The 27109-nt window shown below is 41.3% G+C and overlaps 1 protein-coding gene across 1 annotated transcript in view; it reads left to right on the top strand.

Annotated features, from left to right (window-relative positions):
- The window catches only part of STK3 (serine/threonine kinase 3), a 671555-nt gene that overhangs the window by 92984 nt on the left and 551462 nt on the right, over positions 1–27109 (top strand). The window contains exon 4 of the mRNA XM_029591777.1: positions 3736–3850. Within this exon, the coding sequence (XP_029447637.1) occupies positions 3736–3850 (115 nt within the window). The remainder of the gene's footprint in view (positions 1–3735; positions 3851–27109) is intronic.

Raw genomic sequence — 27109 nt, 5'->3', positions numbered from 1 at the left:
AAATTTCATTTTTTAGTTCCTTTAGAACTCTGGGGTGTATACCATCCGGTCCAGGTGATTTACTTCTCTTCAGTTTGTCAATCAGGCCTACCACATCTTCTAGGTTCACCGTGATTTGATTCAGTCCATCTGAATCCTTACCCATGAAAACCTTCTCCATTACGGGTACCTCCCCAACATCCTCTTCAGTAAACACCGAAGCAAAGAAATTATTTAATCTTTCCGCGATGGCCTTATCTTCTCTAAGTGCCCCTTTAACCCCTCGATCATCTAATGGTCCAACTGACTCCCTCACAGGCTTTCTGCTTCGGATATATTTAAAAAAGTTTTTACTGTGAGTTTTTGCCTCTACAGCCAACTTCTTTTCAAATTGTCTCTTAGCCTGTCTTATCAATGCCTTACATTTAACTTGCCAATGTTTATGCTTTATCCTATTTTCTTCTGTTGGATCCTTCTTCCAATTTTTGAATGAAGATCTTTTGGCTAAAATAGCTTCTTTCACCTCCCCTTTTAACCATGCCGGTAATCGTTTTGCCTTCTTTCAACCTTTCTTAATGTGTGGAATACATCTGGACTGTGCTTCTAGAATGGTATTTTTTAACAATGATCACGCCTCTTGGACATTTTTTACTTTTGTAGCTGCTCCTTTCAGTTTTTTTCTAACAATTATTCTCATTTTATCAAAGTTTCCCTTTTGAAAGTTTAGCACGAGAGCCTTGGATTTGCACACTGTTCCTTTTCCAGTCATTAAATCAAATTTGATCATATTATGATCACTATTGCCAAGCGGCCCCACCACCGTTACCTCTCACCAAGTCCTGTGCTCCACTGAGAATTAGATCTAAAATTGCTCCCTCTCTCGTCTGTTCCTGAACCAATTGCTCCATAAAGCTATCATTTATTCCATCCAGGAACGTTATCTCTCTAGCGTGACCCGATGATACATTTACCCAATCTATATTGGGGTAATTGAAGTCTCACAAAATAAACGTCGCATAGATTATAATTTTTTAGATTTTTTTATGTGCATAGAATTTATCTGGAACAATGGACCATCATAACACCCTTGGTTTTTTAGGCAGTAAGCCACACTTTCAACCTTACAGGGTCATGTTTAATCATCGGTCCATTAAATGTCTTTTGTCTTCTTTATTCAAATGTTCTCTTACTCCTTCTTTTTTATCTTTTTTATAATTAGTAAAATCCTTTATAATAAATTCAAAGACGGAATTGCCTTACTTGTGCGGAGCGCCGCTGCGCTTCCGACCTTTATCTCCTGTGCCGCCGCGCTATTATCTCCAGCGCTGTCGTGCTTTACTTTGCCGCTGCGCTTTACTTTGCCGCTGCGCTTCCAAGGTCGGAAGCGCAGCGGCGCTCCGCACAAGTAAGGCAATTCCGTCTTAAATTTATTGCAAAGTAAAGCACGACAGCGCTGGAGATAATAGCGCGGCGGCACAGGAGATAAAGGTCGGAAGCGCAGCGGCGCTCCGCACAAGTAAGGCAATTCCGTCTTTGAATTTATTATAAAGGATTTTACTAATTATAAAAAAGATAAAAAAGAAGGAGTAAGAGAACATTTGAATAAAGAAGACAAAAGACATTTAATGGACCGATGATTAAACATGACCCTGTAAGGTTGAAAGTGTGGCTTACTGCCTAAAAAACCAAGGGTGTTATGATGGTCCATTGTTCCAGATAAATTCTATGCACATAAAAAAATCTAAAAAATTATAATCTATGCGACGTTTATTTTGTGAGACAAGTGTAGTTCGTTGCACTTAATAATTAACTGTTCTTATATAGTGGTAATTGAAGTCTCCCATTATTACTGCACTACCAATTTGGTTAGCTTCCCTAATTTCTCTTAGCATTTCACTGTCCATCTCACCATCTTGACCAGGTGGACGGTAGTATACCCCTATCACTGTAGTCTTCCCTGACACACAAGGGATTTCTACCCATAAAGATTCAATTTTTTATTTAGTCTCATGCAGGATGTTTATCCTGTTGGACTCTATGCCATCCCGGACATAAAGCGCCACACCTCCTCCTGAGTGCTCCTCTCTGTCATTGCGATATAATTTGTACCCCGGTATAGCACTGTCCCATTGGTTATCCTCTTTCCACCATGTCTCTGAGATGCCAATTAAGTCTGTCATCATTTACTGCTATACATTCTAATTCTCCCATCTTACTTCTTAGACTTCTGGCATTAGCATACAAACATTTCAAAGTTTGTTTTTTGTTTGTATTTTCATTCTGCTTTTTAATTGATAGGGATAAGTTAGAATTTTTTAGCTCAGGTGAGTTTTTAGTTACAGGCACTTGGACTACTTTTCTAATTATTGGAACCTCACTGTCGGGATGCCCTAATTCTAATGCATCATTAGTATCCTTTAAAGATACCTCTCTCCGAACCATGCGCTGCTGAGCGACTGTCGGCTTTCCCCTTTGTTCTAGTTTAAAAGCTGCTCTATCTCCTTTTTAAAGGTTAGCGCCAGCAGTCTGGTTCCACCCTGGTTAAGGTGGAGCCCATCCCTTCGGAAGAGACTCCCCCTTCCCCAAAAGGTTCCCCAGTTCCTAACAAAACTGAATCCCTCTTCCTTGCACCATCGTCTCATCCACGCATTGAGACTCCGGAGCTCTGCCTGCCTCTGGTGACCTGCGCGTGGAACAGGGAGCATTTCAGAGAATGCTACCCTGGAGGTTCTGGATTTAAGCTTTCTACCTAAGAGCCTAAATTTGGCTTCCAGAACCTCCCTCCCACATTTTCCTATGTCGTTGGTGCCCACATGTACCACGATAGCTGGCTCCTCCCCAGCACTGTCTAAAATCCTATCTAGGTGACGCGTGAGGTCCGCCACCTTCGCACCAGACAGGTGCGAAGGTGGCGGACTTCACGCGTCACCTAGATAGTTAGATAGCTTCTAGTAATACAAAATAAATTGGATGTGCTTTACATTCTGGGCTGTACAGATGTTACGGACATTTTTCCCCAGCAGGCATGACTCTCTTACCCAGACTGGTCACCTCCTTGTGACTGACTGCAGGATCCACGGCTCCAGCTACCATTTCCTGCTGTTCCTCACTACAGTGCCCTCTGGTGGTAGCTGTGATCAAAGCGTGTGGTCAGCCATCTGCTCCAGGGCTCCGGTAACTGGCACAAAACTTTCATCACATGCATAGCCATCTAATGCCTGCTTTCCCTAGTAGTGTGGAGCAGTGGCTCCACAGGCTCAGCTGCCTTCCTTGTCTTTGCTGGCACAGCATCTAAGTAACACAGCCCAGAATACTGCATCCTAGAGTGTTGCAGGCAAATGGACATCCATGACCAGGACATAAGGTGTTTTGTTGCAGAAAGGGCATTTTTTTTTTTTTTAGGTATTCTATCATCTCATACGGGATTCCACAAGAAGTATCTCCAGCTGTTCATAGGAGTGACACTGTTGTAAGTTGTTAGAGTAAAATAAGTGCTTATTGCTTGAGGAGTGTGCATCAAAGGCAATGGTAGGTTTAAAAATGGTAGAACATTTGATGCTACATGTGGTTCTGTGGACAAAACTAAAATAGTCTTTCTCTTTTTTCTGTGTATGCATGTAAGATTGGTGTCTGAGATGTAATAATGTACGTAAAAATTTGAGGAATTTGATAGGACCTGTAATGTAGGACGTAATAAAATGTGTTTTTTCTTATTCTGAAGTTGTTGATATATGTGTTTTGATTTTTTTTATTCAGCCATTATGTAGTGAAGTACTATGGCAGCTACTTTAAGAACACTGACCTGTGGATTGTCATGGAGTACTGTGGAGCAGGCTCAGTCTCTGACATTATTAGGTTGCGGAATAAAACTGTAAGTATTTTCTTCGGACATTAATATTGTATCTGATAATCCTTTGACTGAAGGCTGAAGTACCTGCACAGGTATGATTGAAATCTTCATGTGAATCAGAGAGAGCAAGAGGACGCTGCATGCTGTCATCCTTTCATTGTTTAGCAATGACTGTTTCAGGCAGAGGAAGGTTAAATGTTTTTTCTTGCCCTGTGTTTATCTCAAAACAGTTCCATCATAGGCAGCAGTGATGGTGAACATATAAAACTTATAAAAGTACATCTTAACACAGAATAATGTGTAAACTATATTTCAGCTAATAAAAATAAAATTTGTACTTAATAAATATTAGCAACAGTAGAGAGCATGCATTTTTGTTCTGTTGGAAAGCAAAAAGCTTTTTAACTATATTTGCTATTTTTTTTTGTCGCTTTAAAAAATAATCTGGAAGTTTTTTTTTTTTTGTAAGTCATTTCAGTTTGTTTAAAGACCATATGAATCATTATAATTCCAGATGCAGTTTTATGGCATTAATCAGTGCACTAGTACAGTGAACAGAAGATACTTTAAAAAGATATGTTGTATTTGTGACAGATTGTGACAAGAAACGAAAAAGCAATTTAATAGCCTATGTCTTGTGCTAGCTCTGAGTCCAGTTAGTGTTGCCCACAATGTATGAGAACAAAAGTGCCCTATTCATTTCTGTAATGACTAAGCAACAATTAAAACAGTTGTCAATTTATACTTTTCTAGAGCAGTAACTTGATTACTGCAATGTTTTATTATATGTTGTCTCTAACGTTCCAGTAAAATGCATTCAGAAAAGAGACAGCTTAAATACTTAGAAATGGTTTTGGTTAACCACAAATGGACTTGAGTTTGATTGTGGAAGCATAACATTATCCCAGTAGGAACATTTTTCTTAGAAGCTGGAAATGTATTCTGTGGAACCTTTCTTTTAAGGAGTAGAATGTAAATGTGATTTTTGTTAAAGGCATGCTAACTAGGACTCTAATAATCCCCTTTCTGACACAGTGGGGATTATGTGATCAGTGCCATTTATAATTATGCATCTTAGAATTTCCACAAGGCATACCTACATTTTAAACCAATAAGATGATTCTTGCGTGAAAGAAACTTCTTTAGTTGAAAATTGCAGTTTGACAGTGAAAAAAAAAGTTTTATTTTGTTGTTCTGCTGCATTTTTAGCCAAGAAAAGACATCTGGGGACGAGATAACAGAGGAACGCATTGTGGCCAGGCTGAAAAACAAATTCTTGAAAAATTAGTTCTGAAGTTGGGTGGCCCTGTAAATATAGGGAAGATGCTCTTTTTCCATCATATGTATATAACTGGGAAACTATATATAACCCCATCATTTTCTATACTCTGCTTTCTTAAAAGCATTTTTGTGGCATTAGTTTTAGTATAGACTTTTCGGGATGGAAGGGACTTCAAGAAGTTATCTAGTCTACCTCCTTGCTTCAGGAAAAATCGCTGTCCCTTAGCCTTTCCAAATAGACGTTTATCTAAGCTGCATCTAAAATTCTCTATCAAGGGAGATGTTTACCAGATTCTTGGTAACTTGTTCCAGTGATTAACTACTCTTTTGGGGGCAATAGCATGCATTAAATGTCTGTTAATGTGCTTTAACAATAACATATATTCCTGCATTACCATTAATGCAAAACATTTGGCATCACTGTGGAAAAATATTGCATCATATGCAAATTCATATATAGCTCATTAATATAAAATGACTTTATATAAATACTGTTAAACGTAATTTGCATTAACCCGGTGGTTTATGCAAAACTTTAATTGTCTTAAGAGGAGTGGTTAACTTTTTCCCCCAAGGGCACTGCATACTGAGCTGAGAATTTCAGTGTATTGTCTATAACAGGGGTAGGCAACTCTGATCCAGGAATGCAGCAACAAGACTGGTTTTCTGGACATCCTCAATGAATATGCATGAGATATATTTACATACACTGGAGGCAGTGCCTGCAAGTATGGTTTTTATCCTTCCTGAAAGCCCCTTTTAGCCCCTGGTCATTTAATGATCCAACTGTGACTGTTTTCTTGGTTTTTAATTTACTTAAAAGATTTATGATTATCTTTAGCCTCTTTGATAAATCTCTCCTCAAATTCTCTTTTGGCCAACTTTATTAATGATTTATATCTAATTTGGTAGTGCTTATGTTCCTTCATATTTTCCTCATTAGGTTCTGCTTTCTTTTTTTTTAAAAGATGCCTTTTTGGATTTGATGGTTTCTCCATCAACAAACAGGCTGAATTAGCCATGACGTAGGGTGAATTCACCTGATGGTACTGAATGAACCCTTCTTTTCTAGCTCTTAGAACTTTTGCTCTACAGAGCATCGTGGGAGTTCCCAAATGAGTGCTGCTTTGTGAGTCCCTCAGCTGTTTTTTGTCCATTCTTCTAAGTTTTTCTCATATAATCTAGTTTTGAATTGCCTCGCTGCCTTGGCAGAGACACAACAGCACTTGTCATTACTACTGAAAAAAAGGATTAAAACTAACATCATGTTCAGCTCCAAAGAGAACTGTCCCAAGCAACTTCAGACTGCATTTGTGGCATTGCTACAGTCTGTGCTGATTATGCTTCTGGTGCTGTCATTACACGTGCCCTTGACGCATAAGGCCTCAGCACTCTTGATGCAGTCGGAAGATCAGGCCTGCATTCAATAACAGATCCTTCCTCGCTCCTGCCCTTGGCACAGTTGGTGCATTGATCCCTGTTGATGCACTGAGCACATTTGAGAAGGGATCGGCTAGCAGGAGGACCCGAAGGGGATTCCCTTTGCTTAACTCTTGCCATTTTGAGAGCAGCATCTATGTTGAAGCTCCTTGAGCAGGCACTTTTCTGGAGAAACTTGAGCCAATATGTTCCATAGTACCTCTGATCTCTATACAGTCACAGGCTCAGTTGGTCCAGGAGGGCCCCTGTTGTAGTTCAGTGTGAGCTTCTCAAGAATGATGATCCTATATATATATATATTTTTTTTGGAAGACGTAGTCTCTCCCCAACTCTAGGTAGCAGGATTGGTGTAGCCTTTTTTTGCCTCGCTGATAGCCAGAAACAAGGGGGGCACTCTTCAACCACTCCTGTCCAGAGTGTCAAATTTATTCCCTCAAGGGGGGAGTCTTTCTATCACCTTTGTGCTGTGGGAGTTCTCATAAGAGGCCTCAGGGGTGAGATCTCGCTGTGGAGTCCAGCCAGTCTGAGGAAGGAGTCTGAGATACCATCATCTGGCGTATTCCCTAGGAATATGCCCCTTAGAGACTACTGAGAGCCCTGCTCCAATCACCTACATCATCATTGGGGTCCTGGGTTAGTGTTCACTACATCTTGGGTCTGAAGAAGGATCTATGGGGAACTTCTCCAACCCCCTTGATACAAATTATATCGCAATGATAGGGTGAATCAACTTGGTGGTGGTGGGGGGTGGTGGCGCTTTGTTAGTGATGGCATAGATAAAGATCTTGTAGGAGATTAAATATACAATAGAATACTTATGGATGAAAATTCTGTGTGTGAAGGGGAAGAGTGTTGGCAGTATACTAATGTCCACCTGTCCAAAATGAAGAGATGGATGATGAAATGCTAACAGAAATTAGGGAAGCTAATAAATTTGGCAGTACAGTAATAATGGGAGATTTCAGTTACCCCAGTATTGGCTGGGTAGATATAACATCAGTACATGCTAGGGAGGTAAAGTTTCTAGATAAAATAAATGAATGCTAGATGGAACAGTTAGTCCAGGAAGTGACGAGAGGGGGAGCCATTTTAGACCTAATTCTTAGTGGCATGCTGGATTTTGTGCGATGGAGTTGAGGTGGAGAAGGTACAGAGAAGGGCAACCAAAATGATAAAGGGGATGGAACAGCTTCCCTATGAGGAAAGGCTGAAGAGGTTAGGGCTGTTCAGCTTGGAGAAGAGACGGCTGAGGGGGGATATGATAGAGGTCTTTAAGATCATGAGAGGTCTTGAACGAGTAGATGTGACTCGGTTATTTTCACTTTCGAATAATAGAAGGACTAGGGGGCATTCCATGAAGTTAGCAAGTAGCACATTTAAGACTAATCGGAGAAAATTCTTTTTCACTCAACGCACAATAAAGCTCTGGAATTTGTTGCCAGAGGATGTGGTTAGTGCAGTTAGTGTAGCTGGGTTCAAAAAAGGTTTGGATAAGTTCTTGGAGGAGAAGTCCATTAATGGCTATTAATCAATTTTACTTAGGGAATAGCCACTGCTATTAATTGCATCAGTAGCATGGGATCTTCTTAGTGTTTGGGTAATTGCCAGGTTCTTGTGGCCTGGTTTTGGCCTCTGTTGGAAACAGGATGCTGGGCTTGATGGACCCTTGGTCTGACCCAGCATGGCAATTTCTTATGTTCTTATGTTCTTAAGGAACTATGGTTGGGCTACTCGGCAATATGTAACAAATTTGACTTAATGACTGGGAGGATGTTAAGTAAATCTACAGTTCTAGTATTAAGCTTTCAAAAAGGAGACTTTGCTAAAATGAGGGAAATAGAAAAAATCTGAAAGTTGCAGCTACAAAAGTTAAAAGTTTACACCCAGTGTGGTTATTGTTTAAAAATAAAAGTAAGGAGAGATGAATAAACCACCGTAGGAAACAGACAAATAGTTTTTGGATTCTGTGCCACTTCTAACATAACTTAAACAAATTAAAACAGATAAAAATAAAATGAGAAAATATCTATGTAACATAGTAATGATGAAATTTAAATGAAAACGTGCAAAGTGATGCTTAAAGGGAAACATAACCCTTGTAGTAGTTACCCAATGTTAAGTTCTGTCTTTGGAGTTACCACCCAGGAAAGAAATCTAGGCATCATAGTGGATAATACATTGAAATTATTGGCTTGGTGTGCTGTGGCGATCAAAAAACAAACAATATTAGGAATTATTAAGAAGGGAATGGCAAATAAAACGATGGATGGTCATAATGCCTCTGTATCGCTCCATGGTAAGAACACATTTTGAGTACTGTGTGCAATTCTGGTTACCACATCTCAAAAAAGATATAGTTGCAGTGGAGAAAGTGCAGAAAAGGGCAACCAAAATAAGTGGCATGGAACGGCTGTCCTCTGAACTAAGAAAATTAGGGCTGTTCAGTTTGGAAAAGAAACGACTGAGGGGGTTATGAAAGAGGTGTACAAAATCATGAAAGGACTTGAAACAGTTAATAGAAACCGGTTATTTACTCTCTAAGATAATAGGAGGACTAGGGGCAAGTAGCTCATTTAAAACAAATTGAAGAAAATTCTTTTTCACTCAGCGCATAGTTAAGCTCTGTGGTTACAGTAGTTAGTGTAACTGGGTTTAAAAAAGGCTTGGATAAGTTCCTAGAGGAAAAATCCATATACTATTAATTAATAAGCAATAGTAGCTTGAGATTTATTTAATGTTTGGGTACTTGTCAGGTACTCGTGACTTGGATTGGCCACTGTTGGAAACAGGATACTGGGCTTGAGAGACTCTTGGTCTGACCCAGTATAGCAATTATTATGTTCTTAAGTTCTAAATGTAATAATTAAAGATCTTTAATACAATATGTTCTTATTTTTTGTATTTGTATTACATCTTTTTAATTTATTATGTTACATATATATTTTCTCGTATATTTTTTTTTATCTGTTTAATTACTGTTTTTAAAGTTATGATAAGTTTTGGATTCAGGCCATTCCTATATGTCTCTTGTTTAAAAATATCATCTTAGAAGCCCAGTTGAAATGTATTCTACACATTAAAAAAAAAAAGTGTAATGAAGGCCAAATAACTGCCAGCATGGTTAAAAGGTGAGGTGAAAAAAGCTATTTTAGCCAAAGGACATTCTTTCAAAAATTGAAAAGGATCCATCTGAGGAAAATTGGAAAAAGCATAAGCATTGGCAAGTTAACTGTAAAACTTTGATAAGGCAAGCTAAAAGAAGCTGGCTGTAGAGGTAAAAAGTCATAATAAAACCCTTTTTGAATATATCTGAAGCAGGTAGCCTTTGAGGGAGTCAGTTGGACGGTTAGATGATCGAGGGGTTAAAAGGGGACTTAGGGTAGATAAGTCCATCACAACCAGAGAGATGGCTGATATATGCGAAATGAAGATGAGTCAGTCACAGTATTGAATGTTATTGTTTATTAGTCTTGTTTATTAGGCCATTTTTATAAAAAAAAATTGTAATGAAGCTTTTAATTTTTCAGTATTGTCGGTATATTATTTGTAATGAAGATTTTGTTACAAATGTTTTAATGAAACTATGTAAACCGATATGACAGGCCCCACCAAATACCGGCACAGAAACTTTAATAAATAAATAAATGATGATGGGGAGATAATTGTGCCAGAAATTATTTTCAGTGGTGGTAATATAGAGGAATTGAACCAAATCACTGTGAAGCTGGAAGATGTAATAAGGCCTTTTGACAAGCTAAAGAGTAGCAAATTGCCTGGACCAGATGGTATACACCCCAGAGTTCTAAAAAATGAAATTACAAATCTGTTACTGGTAATTTATAACCTGTCCTTGGAATTGTTCATCGTGCCTTAAGACTGGAGAGTGGCCAATGTAATACTAGTCATTAAAAAGGGCTCTGGGAACCTATAGACTGATGAGTTTGATTACAATGCTGGGAAAAATCATGGAAACTATTCTAAAGAAAACAATCACAGAACATATAGAAACACATGTTTTAATGGGAATACAGCCAGCATGGCTTTACACAAGAGAAATCTCATCTCGCCAATCTGCTTTTTTTTTTTTTTTTTTTTGAAGAATTAAATATGTGGATAATGGTGACCCCATGGATGTAGTTTATTTGGATTTTCAGAAGGTGTTTGACAAAGTACCCCAGGAGAGATTCCTGAGAAAATTAAAAAGTGAGTGGATAGGAGGCAAAGTCCAATTGTGGATTGTAAACTGGTTAAAAAATAGCAAACAGAGAGAGTGGGTCTAAATGGTTGGTTTTCTCAGTGGACAAGCATAAACAGTGGAGTGCTTCAGGGATCTGTACTGAAACTGATGCTTCTTAACATGTTTATAAATGTATCGCTCCATGGTGAGACCGCACCTTGAATACTGTGTACAATTCTGGTCGCCGCATCTCAAAAAAGATATAGTTGCGATGGAGAAGGTACAGAGAAGGGCAACCAAAATAAGGGGGATGGAACGGCTCCCCTATGGGGAAAGGCCGAAGAGGTTAGGGCTATTCAGCTTGGAGAAGAGACGGCTGAGGGGGGATATGATAGAGGTCTTTAAGATCATGAGAGGTCTTGAACGAGTAGATGTGACTCGGTTATTTACACTTTCGAATAATAGAAGGACTAGGGGGCATTCCATGAAGTTAGCAAGTAACACATTTAAGACTAATCGGAGAAAATTCTTTTTCACTCAACGCACAATAAAGCTCTGGAATTTGTTGCCAGAGAAGGTAGTTAGTGCAGTTAGTGTAGCTGGGTTCAAAAAAGGTTTGGATAAGTTCTTGGAGGAGAAGTCCAGTAATGGCTATTAATCAATTATACTTAGAGAATAGCCACTGCTATTAATTGCATCAGTAGCATGGGTTCTTCTTAGTGTTTGGGTAATTGCCAGGTTCTTGTGGCCTGGTTTTTGGCCTCTGTTGGAAACAGGATGCTGGGCTTGATGGACCCTTGGTCTGTCCCAGCATGGCAATTTCTTATGTTCTTATGATCTGGAAAGTGGAACAGTGAGCGAAGTGAATAAATTTGTAGACACAAAATTATTCCAAGCTGTTAAATCACAAGTGAATTGTGAAAAATTACAGGACCATGTGAAACTGGAAGACTGGGCATTTAAATATCAGATGAAATTTAATATGGAGAAGAGCAAAGCAATGCCCATGGGGAAAAGTAACTTACACTGTAGTTACATGATGTTAGGTTCCATATTGAGAGTTACCCTCCAAGAAAAGGATCTGTTGCGGTCCCGGTTGTGGCTCCCGCGGCTGGGCTCTTACCTTGGCTGTCTGCCCCAGCAAGCAGCCACTCTCCCCGACGCTGTTTTAGGCCTGTACAGGCCTTTCTCTGTGGTGGCGTCTCCACAAGGGAGACGACGCCGAGCTCTCTGCCTTGGCCCCGCCCACTGGGTATGCGCGCGCGAGGAGCCCAAACTTAGAGACAATGGTGGGAAACCTTGGCTGGCCTCCGAAGTGATATCAGACGCCGGCAGGATATTTAAACCCAGTCCCTGCTCCAGAGAATTGCCTTGGAATGAGGTTCACTCTTGAGAGAGTTTTGAGTTGCAGTTCCCACCTTCCGTTCCTGTTCCAGCCTTGTTCCTGAACCAGCTTCTGTTCCTGATCCAGCCTTGGTTCCTGATCCCTCGGCCTGTCTTCTTGGTTTCTGATTTGGTACGTCTTCTAGATTCTCCTGTCTGCCTCCAGCCCTGACTCTCAGACCGTCCCTCTGCTCTGCTTCCTTCTCCGCTGTGACTTCAGGACTTCATCTTGGATTTCGTCTCCGGGAGACCTCGCCTAAGTCCCAGTGGTTCGGGTCCTCATGGGCTCCTCCCGGGGGTACGGGGGGGACCTTGAGCTTCCAGGGGTGAAGCTTTCTTCAGGTCTTCTGGCACCATCCGCTTCCCAGCCACTACATTCTCTGCGGAGATCTACTATCTATCCTTCATCGTACGTTGGCCGGCCCAAGGGTCTACAACTCCTAACAGAATCTGGACATCATTGTGAACAATTATTTGGTTCTGTGTGCTTTGGCAGTCAAAAAAGAAAACATGTTAGGAATTAATAGGAAAGAAATGGAGAATAAAATAGTGAATGTCATAATGCCTCTATCATTCCATGGTGAGGCCACACCTAGAGCGCTATGTGTAGTTCTGGTTGCCACATCTCAAAAAAAGATAAAGTTGCATTGGAAAAGGTACAGAGAAGGGCAACCAAAATGATAAAGGGATGGAATAGCTCTACCTATAAGGAAAGGCTAAAGAGGTTAGGGCTGTTCAGCTTGGAGAAAAGACGGCTGAGGGGGCTGATATAAGAACATAAGAACATGCCATACTGGGTCAGACCAAGAGTCCATCAAGCCCAGCATCCTGTTTCCAACATTGGCCAATCCAGGCCATAAGAACCTGGCAAGTACCCAAAAGCTAAGTCTATTCCATGTTACTGTTGCTAGTAATAGCAGTGGCTATTTTCTAAGTCAACTTAATTAATAGCAGGTAATGGACTTCTTCTCCAAAAACTTATCCAATCCTTTTTTAAACACAGCTACACTAACTGCACTACCACATCCTCTGGCAACAAATTCCAGAGTTTAATTGTGCGTTGAGTGAAGAACTTTCTCCGATTAGTTTTAAATGTGCCACATGCTAACTTCATGGAGTGCCCCCTATTCTTTCTATTATCTGAAAGAGTAAATAACTGATTCACATCTACCCGTTCTAGACCTCTAATGATTTAAACACCTCTATCATATCCCCCCTCAGCCGTCTCTTCTCCAAGCTGAAAAGTCCTAACATCTTTAGTCTTTCCTCATAGGGGAGCTATTCCATTCCCCTTATCATTTTGGTCTCCCTATTCTGTACCTTCTCCAACGCAACTATATCTTTTTTGAGATGCGGTGACCAGAATTGTACACAGTATTCAAGGTGCGGTCTCACCATGGAGCGATACAGAGGCATTATGACATTTTCCGTTTTATTCACCATTCCCTTTCTAATAATTCCTAATATTGTGTTTGCTTTTTTGACTGCAGCAGCACACTGAACCGACAATTTCAATGTGTTATCCACTATGACGCCTAGATCTCTTTCTTGGATGGTAGCACCTAATATGGAACCTAACATTGTGTAACTATAGCATGGGTTATTTTTCCCTATGTGCATCACTTTGCACTTATTCACATTAAATTTCATCTGCCATTTGGATGCCCAATTTTCCAGTCTCACAAGATCTTCCTGCAATTTATCACAATCTGCTTGTGATTTAACTACTCTGAACAATTTTGTATCATCTGCAAATTTAATTACCTCGCTCGTCGTATTTCTTTCCAGATCATTTATAAATATATTGAAAAGTAAGGTATATAAAATCATGGGAGGACTAGAATGGGAAAACGTGAATCAGTTCTTTACGCTTTCAAAAAACATAAAGACTAAGGGATACTCAATGAAATTAGCAAGTAGCACATTCAAAATAAATTGGAGAAAATTCTTTTTCACTCAGTGCACAATTAAGCTCTGGAATTCATTGCCGAAGGATGTGGTTAAAGCAGTTAGCATAGCTGGGCTTAAGCTTTGGACAAGTTCCTGGAGAAGTCAAACTGTTATTTACAAGCAGACTTAAGAAATAGCCACTACTTATCACTGTGCAATAGCAGCATGGGATCTGTTTACTGTTTGGAATCTTAAAAGGTAATTGTGACCTGGATTGGCCACCTTTGGAAACAAGATTCTGGGCTTGATGGACACATGGTCTGACCTGGTCTGGATAATTCTTGTGTTCTTAGCACTCTTCGCCACCAGAAGGTCTCTCTTATTCCAAAGTCTTAAAATAGTTGGGGAAGGCATTGGGAGTCAACGTCAGGAAGAATAAGTATAACTGCACTGCAAGTTGCGGTTTTCTCCAAATTCTGTAAATTCCATCCAAACCTACAGCAATCCCGGTTCACTTGATCTGTGGGATTTACAGACCAGGGAGAATCCTGTGTCCTGCCCCTTGGTAGATAGGAAGCTGGACCTTAAATATGGAATGCAATGATCCCTAGGTAGTCCAGCTGCTACAGTAATCAGTGGTAGTGGAATCGGTGCTGAAATGGGCAAAAAAGATCAGGATGTTATCCAACGCCCCATTGGCCAAAGACTGCAGGCTGTTCACCAACTTTGGGGAGAAAAATATTTCAGAGCTTGAGTCTCAATGCCCACCAATTCTACATAGTGCTGTGCTTACACGATTGCATTGGGAAGCTGAAACTTCTGCTAGAGTCACTGGACAGAGAACAGGATCTTAGGGATACAGAGGAGTGTGAGCATTATCTCATTTGACACTGTAGCCAGATCCTTGGCAATGGCCAATGGAGCACGCTGAATGGCGTAATTGAGCACTCATATTCTGCGAGAAGATCTGTATAATAAGTTGGCTGATGTGACCTGTTCTGGGGAGAATCTCTTTGGAGAAGAGCTCAGAGAAACAGTTGCCCAAATTAAGGAGCAACTTGTTGCCGTCCAATCTCTCTCGACGGGTCTGTTCATCTGTCTTTTTCAAGGTGTTCTTACTTTGTTTTTAAGTGCTGCTACTTCCAAAGAAGCCTCTTTTGCCAATTTTGACAGTATTGTGCACTACATGTGCTTCTACAATGAAAGCTTCCACCTTGTGGACTTCAGCATTAGAAATATCAGCCACAAGCCCAGCCCAAGCCTGAACCTAGTTTTTGACCAGACTTTATCTTCAAGCCTCAACCCCACTCCGGTAAAAGGGAGGATTCATCTTTACCTGGAAGAGTAGCGGAAGATAACCAAGGACTTCTGGAGTCTGGTTATCACTTGTGCATCTTCTGCCATCCAGGGCTGGATTGTTGAGCCTTCAATCCAAATCCATCTCGGTTAACTCATCTTAGTCTTGAGGTGGACTTGCTTCTCAGCCAGAAGGTAATAGAACCTGTTTCTCCAAACCATTGTGGCAGGGGGTTCTACTTCTATTTCCTTATCCCCAAGAAATCATGGGGATTTAGACTCATCCTGGATTTACAAAATGTGAACAAGAGCCTGTTATAATAAAAATTCAAAATAAACACCCTCCACACAATCCTACCCTTTATTCAAGTGGGAGACTGGATATGTACACTAGACCTGAAGGTTTTGTATGCTCACAATCCCATTTATCCCTCCCTTGGCAATACATTTGTTTCATTGTGGGTTCCTCTCACTGCCAAAATAAGGCACTCCCTTTCGTGTTCTTCGTGGCCTCGAATCTTCACCAAATACCTAGTGGTAGTAGTACACCTTTTGTGGTGTAAAAAAAAAAAAGTAGTCTTCCCCTACCTGGACAACTGGCTAGTGATGGGGCCTTTCCAAGCAGGGATGCTGGGTGCTCTGCAGAAAACTATCTAGCTTCTTCAGTTGCTAGAGTTCATTATATATTTTTCCAAATTGAACCTTGTCCCTTCCCAAAGAATCATAGTGCATAGATAGAATCTCCGAAGGAGAGAGAGTTTCTTCCATCAGAATGGACCTCTTGCCTTCGAACCTCGATCTGGAGACCCAGCCAAGGTCATATGGTGGCAGTGGTACATGTGGTCCCCATGATCCACTTCAACATGCTGATTCTCCAGTGGGGCCTTCACTCACTGGGATCAGTTGCTTCAACCTTTGTCAGCCCAGTGAAGATCACAGCAGAAATGAAGGGGTCTGTCTAGTGGACACTAGGTCTAGGCATCCAGGAGATAGGAGCTCCCCTTCAGCTTCTATCCAGTCAAGTAACACACTGACAAAATATGCATCAACTAGGGTCTGGAGCATGAACATGGGTCCTTTCAGAATACAAAGAAACTGGTCATCAACAGAACATCTGTTTCGAATCTGTCTTCTGGAGATATGACCAATCAGGCATCCAATGAGTTTTTTCATATCTCCTTCAGGGAAAGAGAATTCTGATCCAAACCAACAACCAAATGTTCTCCATCAACCAGCAAGAAAATACAATGTCATGGTCTCTTGGCCAGGAGTCCCTGAGAATTTGGGAGTAGGCTTGCAGCCATGGGGCTTTCCTGGGATTTTCAATAGGTTAGCAGATCACCTCAGCAGAGCTTTTTGCCCTTACAAGTGATGTGTAGATCAACCAGAGGCAGACAGGTTGTTCAATCTATGGGGTTGACTGTTGATCAACTTTTTCACACCAGAGAATAATAGGAAGGTGGAAAGATTCTGCTCTATTCTTCAAAAAGTTTAGGTCCACGCCGAGTGCTTATCTGCTCAAATGGGATTCAGACCACCTGCATGCTTTTCTATCACTAATGTTGCTAGCTAGAACAGTGCAGAAAGTGCCCAAGGATCGGGTGCACCTGATCCTCATGGCTCCAGCATGACCTAGACAAGTGTAGTACTCGTACCTGGTCTGACTGTCCATTAATCTGCCGATCCAACTTAGTTAACTCAGGAGGAGGGTCATAAGTGTCATCTGAATCTTGCATTGCTCAGCTTTATTGGAAGAGCTAAAGTACAACAGGTAAGTTTTTCTGGTTGAATTCAATTGTGGAGACCTTACTTTGAAGGAGGATAATTGTTATTAATAACTTTGTTCTTTTCATTTTTGAAAAAGGGATTTTTTGTGCATTGCTTTTTTTGTTGTTTTTTTAGGCATTTTTTCTACTTCGTTTTAGAAAGAAAGAGTAGAAGGAAGGAGCCCCCCCCCCCCCACTCCCAACTACCCCTACCTTCACCTCTAACTTTATAGACTAACCCACTAGGTAGGGGGGTAGACATTGGTTGGCAGAGTATCACAAGGAAGTAATTTAGATAAATTTAATTACTGTGGAATCAAGTAAAGTTTCAGGAGGAGATTAATTAGTAATATCATAGTAGATATTTCAGGTAATTAATTTTCAGAATAAGAGAGAAAAATACTGGTTGATACAGAATAAGGAGTGAGACCAATTGAATGAGCTCATTCCATGTTTTCTGTAAATAGAACAAATTAAGTACATTTCTTGTGAGTTGATTGGTAGCATCAAATTACATCTTGTGGGAGCACTGAGAGGAGAAGATCACCTTGCTGGTGGCTGAAGAAAATTGGTAAGTACTTCTTTGGGAAATTTTAGAACTTAAAAAGTTTTGGGGAGAAGTAAACTATTGGGGCATATTCTTTAGTGTGTTTGTGTGTCTGTATTAAATAGCTAGTTAGAAAGTAGGCAGAAGCCAGGAGTTTGGGTGTTTTGATTTCCCTCCCTCATCCTTTGATTTTAGGTAGGAGACACTTTCACATTAAAAAAAAAAAAAAAAAGAAAAATCAGCCTTTTAATGTAAACGCAGGATTGCACCAGGCCTTATCAAGAGTTTAATCATCCCCTTGTAGGTCACTACCAGATAAATAGTGAATGCACTAATACATTTAAATGACTCAAATTGTACACATTCCCACTCCCATAGCAACCTAAACTTAACCATTAACTGAACAAAATTAAGATGAAGGCAGCAGTCCAGCAGCAAAAGGGCGGGGGCTTCCAATCTTTTGCATAGAATGTCACATATATGATTTTTTAATCACCGGTGAGAGGTATGTGAGCACCTGGTGCAAAGAACTCCTGTCTCTCAGAGAACGAGTTTGATCTCTGGAGGCTAGAATGGCAGACCTGGAGGAGCTGAGGCAGACAGAGAAGTATATAGATGAGACCTTCAGGGACATAGTAGCCAAATCCCAACTTCAGTCTGGCAGCCCTGGTGCTGCCTTGGATGAGGAAGGTCTCCTGGTCGGAGAGCATCAACCTAGAGTGGTAGGAAATGATGCTGTAGTAAGGACCTGCTCTCCAGCTGATGCATTGTCCTCTCGTACCAAGGATGTCTCTCCCAGGGCTACCCAGGACGGAAGGGTTAGGTTGGCCGTCATATTTGGTGATTCAATTATTAGGAAGGTAGATAGCTGGGTGGCTTATGGGCATGAGAATCGCCTGGTAACATGCCTACCTGGTGTGAAGGTGGCAGAATTCGTGCGTTACCTAGATAGGATTTTAGACTCAGCTGGGGTAGAGCTGGCTGTCTTGCTACATGTATGGCACCAATGAAATAGGAAAATGTGGGAAGGAGGTTCTGGAATCCAAATTTAGGCTCTTGGGTAGAAAGCTGAAAACCAGAACCTCCAGGATAGTATTCTCTCTGAAATGCTCCCTGTTCCACGCACAGGTTATCAGAGGCAGGCAGAGCTCCGGAGTCTCAATACATGAAAGAGACGGTGGTTCAAGAAAAAGGGATTCAGTTTTGTAAGGAACTGGGGAACCTTTTGGGAAAGGGGGGAGTGTTTTCCAAAGAGATGGGTTCCACCTAAACCAGGGTGGAGCCAGGCTGCTGGTGCTAACCTTTAAAAAGGAGATAGAGCAGCTTTTAAACTAGAACAAAGGGGAAAGCAGACAGTGTCTCAGCAGTGCATGGTTCAGAGGGCAGTATCCTTGAAGAATACTGATGAAATAATAAGAGTTAGGGCGTCCCAACAGAAAGGTTCCAATAATAAGAAAAGTAGTCCATGTGCCTATAAGTAAAGAATCACCTGAGCTAAAAGATTCCAAATGATCCCTGACAACTGAAAAGCAGAATGTTAATACAAACAAAAAACACTCATTGAAATGTTTATATGCCTATGCCAGAAGTCTAAGTTGTAATATGGGAGAGTTAAGAGTGTATAGCAATGAATGATGACATATAGACTTAATTGGCATCTCAGAGATAAGGTGGAAAGAGGATAACCAATGGGATACTGCTATACCAGGATAGAAATTATATTGCAGTGATAGAGAGGAGGAACTTGGTGGTGGGGTGGCGCTTTATGTCTGGGACAGCATAGAGTCCAACAGGATAAAGATCCTGCAAGAGACTAAATGCACAATCAAGTCTTTATGGGTAGAAATCCCTTGTGTGTTGGGGAATAGTAGAATGATAGGATTATACTACTGTCCACCTGGCCAAAATGATGAGGACGGTGAAGCGCTAAGAGAAATTAGGTAAACTAACTAAATTGGTAATGCAGAAATAATGGGAGATTTGTTATCCCAATATTGACTGGTAAAATGTAACATCAGGACATGTTAGAGAGATAAAGTTCCTGGATGGAATAAATGACAGTTTTCTGGAGCAATTGGTTCAGGAATTGACAAAAGAGGGAACAATTTTAGATCTGATTCTCAGTGGAGACCAGGATCTGGTGAGAGAGGTAATAATGGTGAGGCTGCTTGGCAATAGTGATCATAACATGATCAAATTTGAATTAATGACAGGAAGGGGGACAGTATGTAAATCCATGGCTCTGGTGCTAAACTTTCAAAAGGGAAACTTTGATAAAATGAGATAAAATGAAAAAAACTGAAAGGTGCAGCCACAAAGGTAAAAAGTGTGCAACAGGCGTGGACACTGTTTAAAAAAACAAAACAAAACACAAACAAAAAAAAACAACAAAAAAACATTCTAGAAGCACAGACCCAGATGTATTCCATGCATTAAGAAAGGTGGAAGGAAGGCAAAACGATTACTGGCATGGTTAAAAGGTGAGGTGAAAGAGGCTATTTTACCCAAAAGATCTTCATTCAAAAATTGGAAGAAGGATCCTTCAGAAGAACATAAGGTAAAGCATAAACATTGGCAAGTTAAATGTAAGACATTGATAAGACAGGCTAAGAGAAAATTTGAAAAGAGGTTGACAATAGAGCAAAAACTCACAATAAAAACGTTTAAAAATATATCCAGAGCAGAAAGCCTGCAAGGGAGTCGGTTGGACCGTTAGATGATCAAGGGGTTAAAGGGGCACTTAGAGAAGAGAAGGCCATCGTGGAAAGATTAAATGATTTCTTTGCTTCAGTGTTTACTGAAGAGGATGTTGGAGAGAGACCCCCTTCGGGAGAAGGTTTTCAATGGTGATGATTCAGATCAACTGAACCAAATCACGGTGAACCTGGAAGATGTGGTAGGCTTAATTGACAAACTGAAGAGTAGTAAATCACCTGGACTGGATGGAATACACTCCAGGGTTCTAAAGGAAATTAAAATGAAATACTAGAACTATAAGTAAAAATATGTAACATAACATTAAAATCATCCGATGTACCTGAAGATTGGAAGATGGCCAATGTAACCCCTATATTTAAAAAGGGATCCAGGGGTGATCCAGAAAACTATAGATCGGTGAGCCTGACTTCAGTGTGCCGTGAAAAATCATGGAAACTGTTATAAAGAATAAAATAACAAAACATTTAGATAGGCATGGTTTGACGGGACACAGCCAACATGGATTTACCCAAGGGAAGTCTTGCCCTTCAAATCTACATTTTTTTTTTTTTTGAAAGGGTGAATAAACATGTGGACAAAGGTGAACCGATAGATGTGGTGTGTTTGGATTTCCAGAAGATGTTCAACAAAGTCCCCCATGAGAGGCTTCCAAGAAAACTAAAAAGTCATGGGATAGGAGATGATGGCCTTTTGTGGATTGCAAGTTGGTTAAAAGAGAGGAAACAGTGAGAAGGGTTAAATGGTCTGTTTTCACAGTGGCATACCTCAGGGATCTGTTCTTGGACTAGTGCTTTTTAATATATTTATAAATGATCTGGAAAGGGGTATCACGAGTGAGGTGATCAAATTTGTGGATGACATAAAATTATGCATAGTAGTTAAATCTCAAGCGGATTGTGATGAATTGCAGGAGGACCTTGTGAGACTGGAAGATTGGGCTTCCAAATGGCAGATGAAATTTAACGTGGACGAGTCCAAAGTGATGCATATAGGTAAAAATAACCCTTGCAGTAGTTACACTGTTAGGTTCTATCTTAGGAGTTACCACCTAGGAAAGAGATCTAGGTGTCATAGTGGATAATAGATTGAAATCGTCAGCCCAGTGTGCTGTAGGGATCAAAAGAGCAAACTGGATGGTAGGAATTATTAGGAAGAAAATGGAAAATTAAAAGGAGGCTGTCATAATGCCTTTGTATTGCTCCATGCAGTTCTGGTCACCGCATCTTAAAAAAAAAAGGATATAACTGTGCTGGAGAAAGTGCAGAGAAGGGCGACCAAAATGATATGGTGCATGGAATGGCTGCCCTATGAGGAAAGGCTAAGAAAGTTAGGGCTGTTCAGTTTGGAGACAAGACGATTGAGAGGGGATATGATAGAAGTCTATAAAAACATGAAAGGACTTGAACACAATGTAAATCGGTTATTTACTCTCTCAGATAACAGAAGGACCAGGGGGCACTCCATGAAGTTAGCAAGTAGGTCATTTAAACAAATCGAAGAAAATTCTTTTTCACTCAGCGCATAGTTAAACTCTGGAATTCATTGCCAGAAGATATGATTTCAGCAGTTAGTGTAGCTGGGTTTAAAAAGGTTTGGATAAGTTCCTAGAGCAGAAGTCCATAAACTGCTATTAATCAATAAGGGTTAGTAGCTTGGGATCTATTTATTAAATGTTTGGGTACTTGTCAGGTACTTGTGTCTTGTTTGGCCACTGTTGGACACAGGATACTGGGCTTGATGGTCCCTTGGTCTGATCCAGTATGGCATACCTTTTATTTTTATGTTTTCATCTTGACAGTGTGGATGTAGAATGCTTCCTAATTTCATTGCTGTCAATACCCAAAGAAGTTGGGGTTATCGTAATCTCTGCTGGGAAGCCTTCTATAAGAAGAGCTTAGAATTGTAAATGGAAAACTCCTTGGACCCCTTTGCCTGCAAGCCAAAGGAGTTGCTTTAGTGTTTATTTTCCTTCTCCTTCTCATGCCTCTGTACGTCATTTGTCAAAGTGCATCTCAGCACCATTGCGGCTTTGCATGACCGAGTGGTTGGGAAACTGAAATCCATACATCCTTTAGTGTCGAAGGTTCATGAAAAGCTTATGATGTATGAAAACTCCAGTCACCAAACCATCGGTGCCATGGGATCTCACTTTCGCATTAGAACAACTTCATGAAGACTAAGTCATAAACACTGGTATGAGTTTATGCCTATCAATATTATGCTTTTTTATTTATTTTTAATTGTTTTTTTATATCTATCATTTTCAATTAAAAAACCCAAAGCAATGAACTGCATTGTTAATCTCTATTACTCCAAGACCTTTTTTCTTAATTTTTAAGAGAAAAACCTGTAAGAAAGGGATACAAATGAATGGAAATAATCAACACAATGCAGAAAGGGAAAAAACCTCAGACAGTGACCACAGGAATCATTAATTTCTACAGTGCTCAGCTCCAAGAGTGTCTCTTAATGTTACCATCACAGAAAAAAAACAAACACCTTTCTTTGATCATACATTGCTTTGAAAAAGTGCTCAGTTCACTTCAAAACATAAGCAGTTATAATCCATATTATCCTAAGCTATTCACATGTGACTTTGTCTAAGAAAACACTGTGATCCAGTTCTAACAACCAATGCAGTATTTAACTTTGAAAAAATGCCAACATGGTGATGTCACTGCCAGTTGCTTCTTCAGAGCTGACTTTTCAAAAAACTCCTTGCAACTTTCTTGTGCACATGCCTCCATGCCCATCTTATATTTGTATGGAAAATAGCACAATATGTAAAGACATGCATGGTTTTATTAGTAAACAGATGTTATACACCAATCACATTGTTGAAAATATCCCATATACAGAAGGAGCATTGAATTTAAAGAGCTTATCAATATACTCAATAAGCAAACACAAAAATCGGTGTAACCAATCAAATTTGTAAATGTCTCATAACCAAAAATCCTAATTTCAAAACGATTGTTTTATTAAAAAAAGCTTCCACTCAACAGTGAAGCTGTTGTGTGTGGGGAACTTAATCGAAAGATCTCTTGTTCCCAATGGATCAGCTGAAGAACTTGGTTCCTCCCTCGCAGAAGTGGCAAAACCACATCTATTACACAGCATTTCAAATCTGAAAAAGTGTGTTGCTGAGAAATATAATGCTTTACTATTGGGGTTTCAAGGTGCTGGTTCAGCATATAGCTTTTATGTTCAGAGTGACAGATCTTCAATTTCTGTGCTGTTTTCCCAAACGTAGACTTTTAATCCTTGCAACTGCTCCTTTTCGTTTCCTTCTAACTAGTTTGCTTATATCAGTCTTTCTTTTTCAAGTTGTTTTATTGTGATAGCTTTATTTTCCCTTCAGTGATTGTCTCAAATTTGATTGCATTATGATCACTGTTGTCAAGTGGCTCCACCTTACTTATCCCTCGCCTGAGATCTAAATCTAAAGTAGCCTCTACTCTTGTAATTTTTAGGTCCAGTTGTTCCAAGAAGCAGTAGCTGATGGTATGTAAAAATCTAATCTCTCTGCCATGCCCCAGTACGACATTAATCCAATCAATATTGGGTTAGTTGAAATCTCCCATTATTATTGTGTTTTCATAACTTGTCTGATCTCTCTCAGCATTTCACAGTCTGTTTCACCATCCTAGTCAGGTGCATGGTAGTAAACCCCCACTGCTATACTCCACTCTGTCATGCATAGCATTTCTATCCATAGAGATTCCCGAATGCAGTTAGTTTTCTGTAGAACATGTATCCTGCTTGATTCTGTGGAATCTTTAACATATAGTGCCACACTACCACCCCTTCTATCTGCTCTATTATTTAGATACATTTTGTACCCTGGTATCTCTGTGTCACATTGTTTGTCCTTTTTCCATTTGTGACCAGCTTTTAGTTAGTAGATTTATAGGGAACTTGCTTCAGTTGAAGCCTCCTGTTAAGCCACCCACTGTGTCATGGGGATCGCATCATGATATTTTCCCACCTAATAAAAGCTCCTTTAAACCTCTAGCTTCCTGTGGGTTAAAGTATCTGAACTGGAAAATTATTTTTTGGTGGTCATTACTTCAGAGTTAGTGAGCTCCAGGTCCTAGTTATTTATCCATCTTATACTACAAATTTTAACAATATGGTGGTACTTTGCAAATCTTCCAAGTTCCTTGGATTGCAAGAGAGTTGTTAATTTCTGTTTTGAGTGGATCAAAGCATTTAAGATGGTCCACACAATTTCTGATTTGCTACCAGATTGCATCTCCTTTTGCTATAACCAGACAGGTCTGACTTTAGAAGGACATGTCAAGTCTCATAATATTAGAACCATGGCAACTTCCAAGGCCCATCTGTCAAACTGGATCATCTGCGGAGGTGCAACTTCCATTGAGGAGACTTGCAAGGTTGTGATGTAGAGCTCAATTCAAACATATATACAGCGAAGTATTGTATAGACTGACTCCCACTGCAACATTAGGTATGGTCCTTCTGTCCTTTCTGGTCTCTTTAAGGAGTAGAACCCATCTCCCCTAAGGTTTATGGATTTTACCCATAAAAAAAACACTTTTTCTCACAGGACAAGCAGGATGGTAGTCCTCACAAATGGGTGACATCACAGGATGGAGCCCTGCACGGAAAACTTTTCTGTCAAAGTTTCCACAAAGCTTTGACTGACACTGGTACACTGAGTGCACTGAGCATGCTCAGCCTGCAATCATCCCTGTGAGCCACAAGTGTCTCCCTCAGTCTTCTTTTTTCCGCTCTGCAGTAAGCATAGTGGTTGGAGCTCTGTGAGGAAATTTTAACTATTTTCCTCATGGAAACACTTTACTTTTTACTTCAATAGACATTTTTCCCTGCATGGGTCTCCTTCCGTGTACGTTTTTACGACGCTCGGTTAGTACTTTGACTTATTTTTTCGGTTGGTTCCTGTCACCTTCTGGCCTGCTAACAGACAGGTCGATACTCTAAGGCCGCGGTAGAAAGAGTGCGGCAGTGCCTGGCGCACCCTCGTTCCCCGCACGCACAGTTCTCTTCACCTACCGCTCGATACTCTCTTCTAATTGCATGCAAATGTATGCCGCGTCTGCGAAGTGTTAGGGAAGCGTTAAGCCCGCGCAACCCATTTTACGGTATAGAGCGCCTATACAGTATCCTGGGTGCTGTGGCCTAACGCTTCTCGGCCATGCTGGTATCTGTCATTTCAAATGTCATTTGAAATGACAGATACCAGGATGTCGGGATTGCCGTCCCCTCTCCCCGCCTCCCGAAGCAAAAAAAAAAGTGAAAAAAAAGTTGCGAGAGAGAGAGGGGAGAGGACGGCAATCCTACGCTCGGTGACTTACTTTTGCAGCCCCCCTCCGGACATCCTGGCTTCCCCCGTGCCAGTTCCCCTTCCCCTCCTCCCAAAGCAGGGCGCAAAAAGTGCGAAGCGACTTACTTTTGCAGCCCCCTCCGGACATCGGACGACCTCTCCTGCCTCCAGCTGCTCGCGAAGAAGGACGCCTGCACGGCCGCTGAAGACGTGACGTCACGTCTTCAGCGGCCGTGCAGGCGTCCATCTTTGCGAGCAGCAGGAGAGGTCGTTCGATGTCCGGAAGGTGCTACAAAAGGTGAGTCGCTTCGTCGCTTTACACTGCCAGTCCCTTCTTCCCTCCTCCCGAAGCAGGGAGCGAAAAGCAGCCTTGCTCCGGGAGGAGGGAAGAAAGGACTGGCAGTGTAAAGCGGCGAAGCGACTTACTTTTTGCAGCACCTTCCGGACATCAGACGACCTCTCCTGCCTCCAGCTGCTCGCGAAGATGGACGCCTGCACGGCCGCTGAAGACGTGACGTCACAAGCCGTGACGCCAAATGTCGTGATGTCACGTCTTCAGCGGCCGTGCAGGCGTCCATCTTCGCGAGCAGCTGGAGGCAGGAGAGGTCGTCCGATGTCCAGAAGGTGCTGCAAAAAGTAAGTCGCTTCGCCGCTTTACACTGCCAGTCCTTTCTTCCCTCCTCCCGGAGCAAGGCTGCTTTTCGCGCCCTGCTTCGGGAGGAGGGGAGGGGGAACTGGCACGGGGGAAGCCACGATGTCTGGAGGAGGGGGGCTGCAAAAGTAAGTCGCCGAGCGTAGGATTGCTGTCCTCTCCCCTCTCTCTCTCTCTCGCAACTTTTTTTCGCTTTTTTTTTTCTTCGGGAGGAGGGGGAAGGACTGGGGCTGCCCTGGAGGCCAGCATCCATGGACGCGGCCAGGGCAGGTGAGAGGGGGCTGGGGGAAAGCTTGCCGCCTACCCTTACCCCTGCCTCTAACGCAGGGGTAGGGGTAGGCGGTAAGTTAGCAGGTTAAACGCGGGGCAAAATGGCAGCGATAGTCGGGGCACGCGTTACAGTATCGGAGGGGAATAGCTAATTCCTTCATTATACAGCTAATTCGTTCATTTACATATCATATACATGCTGCGTGCGGAAAGGGTTATGCGTCTGTTTTAAGAAGCGCTAAGGACGCGTGAAACTGGAGACTGTATCGCTGGATCGCCTTACGCATCGGAATTGTGCGCTCCCAGCACGTTACAGACGGGAAATCTTCAACCGCACGTTACAGTATCGACCTGAGACTGAGGCCTTCCCTCTACCTATTTTTTCAGTTAGCTACACATAGCCTGCGAGTGTCTCTCTGACACTCTGCTTGGTTATTAGCACTAGTGGGACAGGGACTTCAACGGTTTCCGTTACCGCCAGGGCCCCTTTAGTTTCGGGTCCTTTGTTCTCCGATACCCTCGCGCAGTCGATGCCCCATCGCTACCGTAGGT

This window comes from Rhinatrema bivittatum, chromosome 2, assembly GCF_901001135.1.
Source record: "Rhinatrema bivittatum chromosome 2, aRhiBiv1.1, whole genome shotgun sequence".
Lineage (NCBI taxonomy): Eukaryota > Metazoa > Chordata > Amphibia > Gymnophiona > Rhinatrematidae > Rhinatrema > Rhinatrema bivittatum.
The sequence above is the reverse complement of the archived record's forward strand: the minus strand, read 5'-3'. Positions and strand labels throughout refer to the sequence as shown.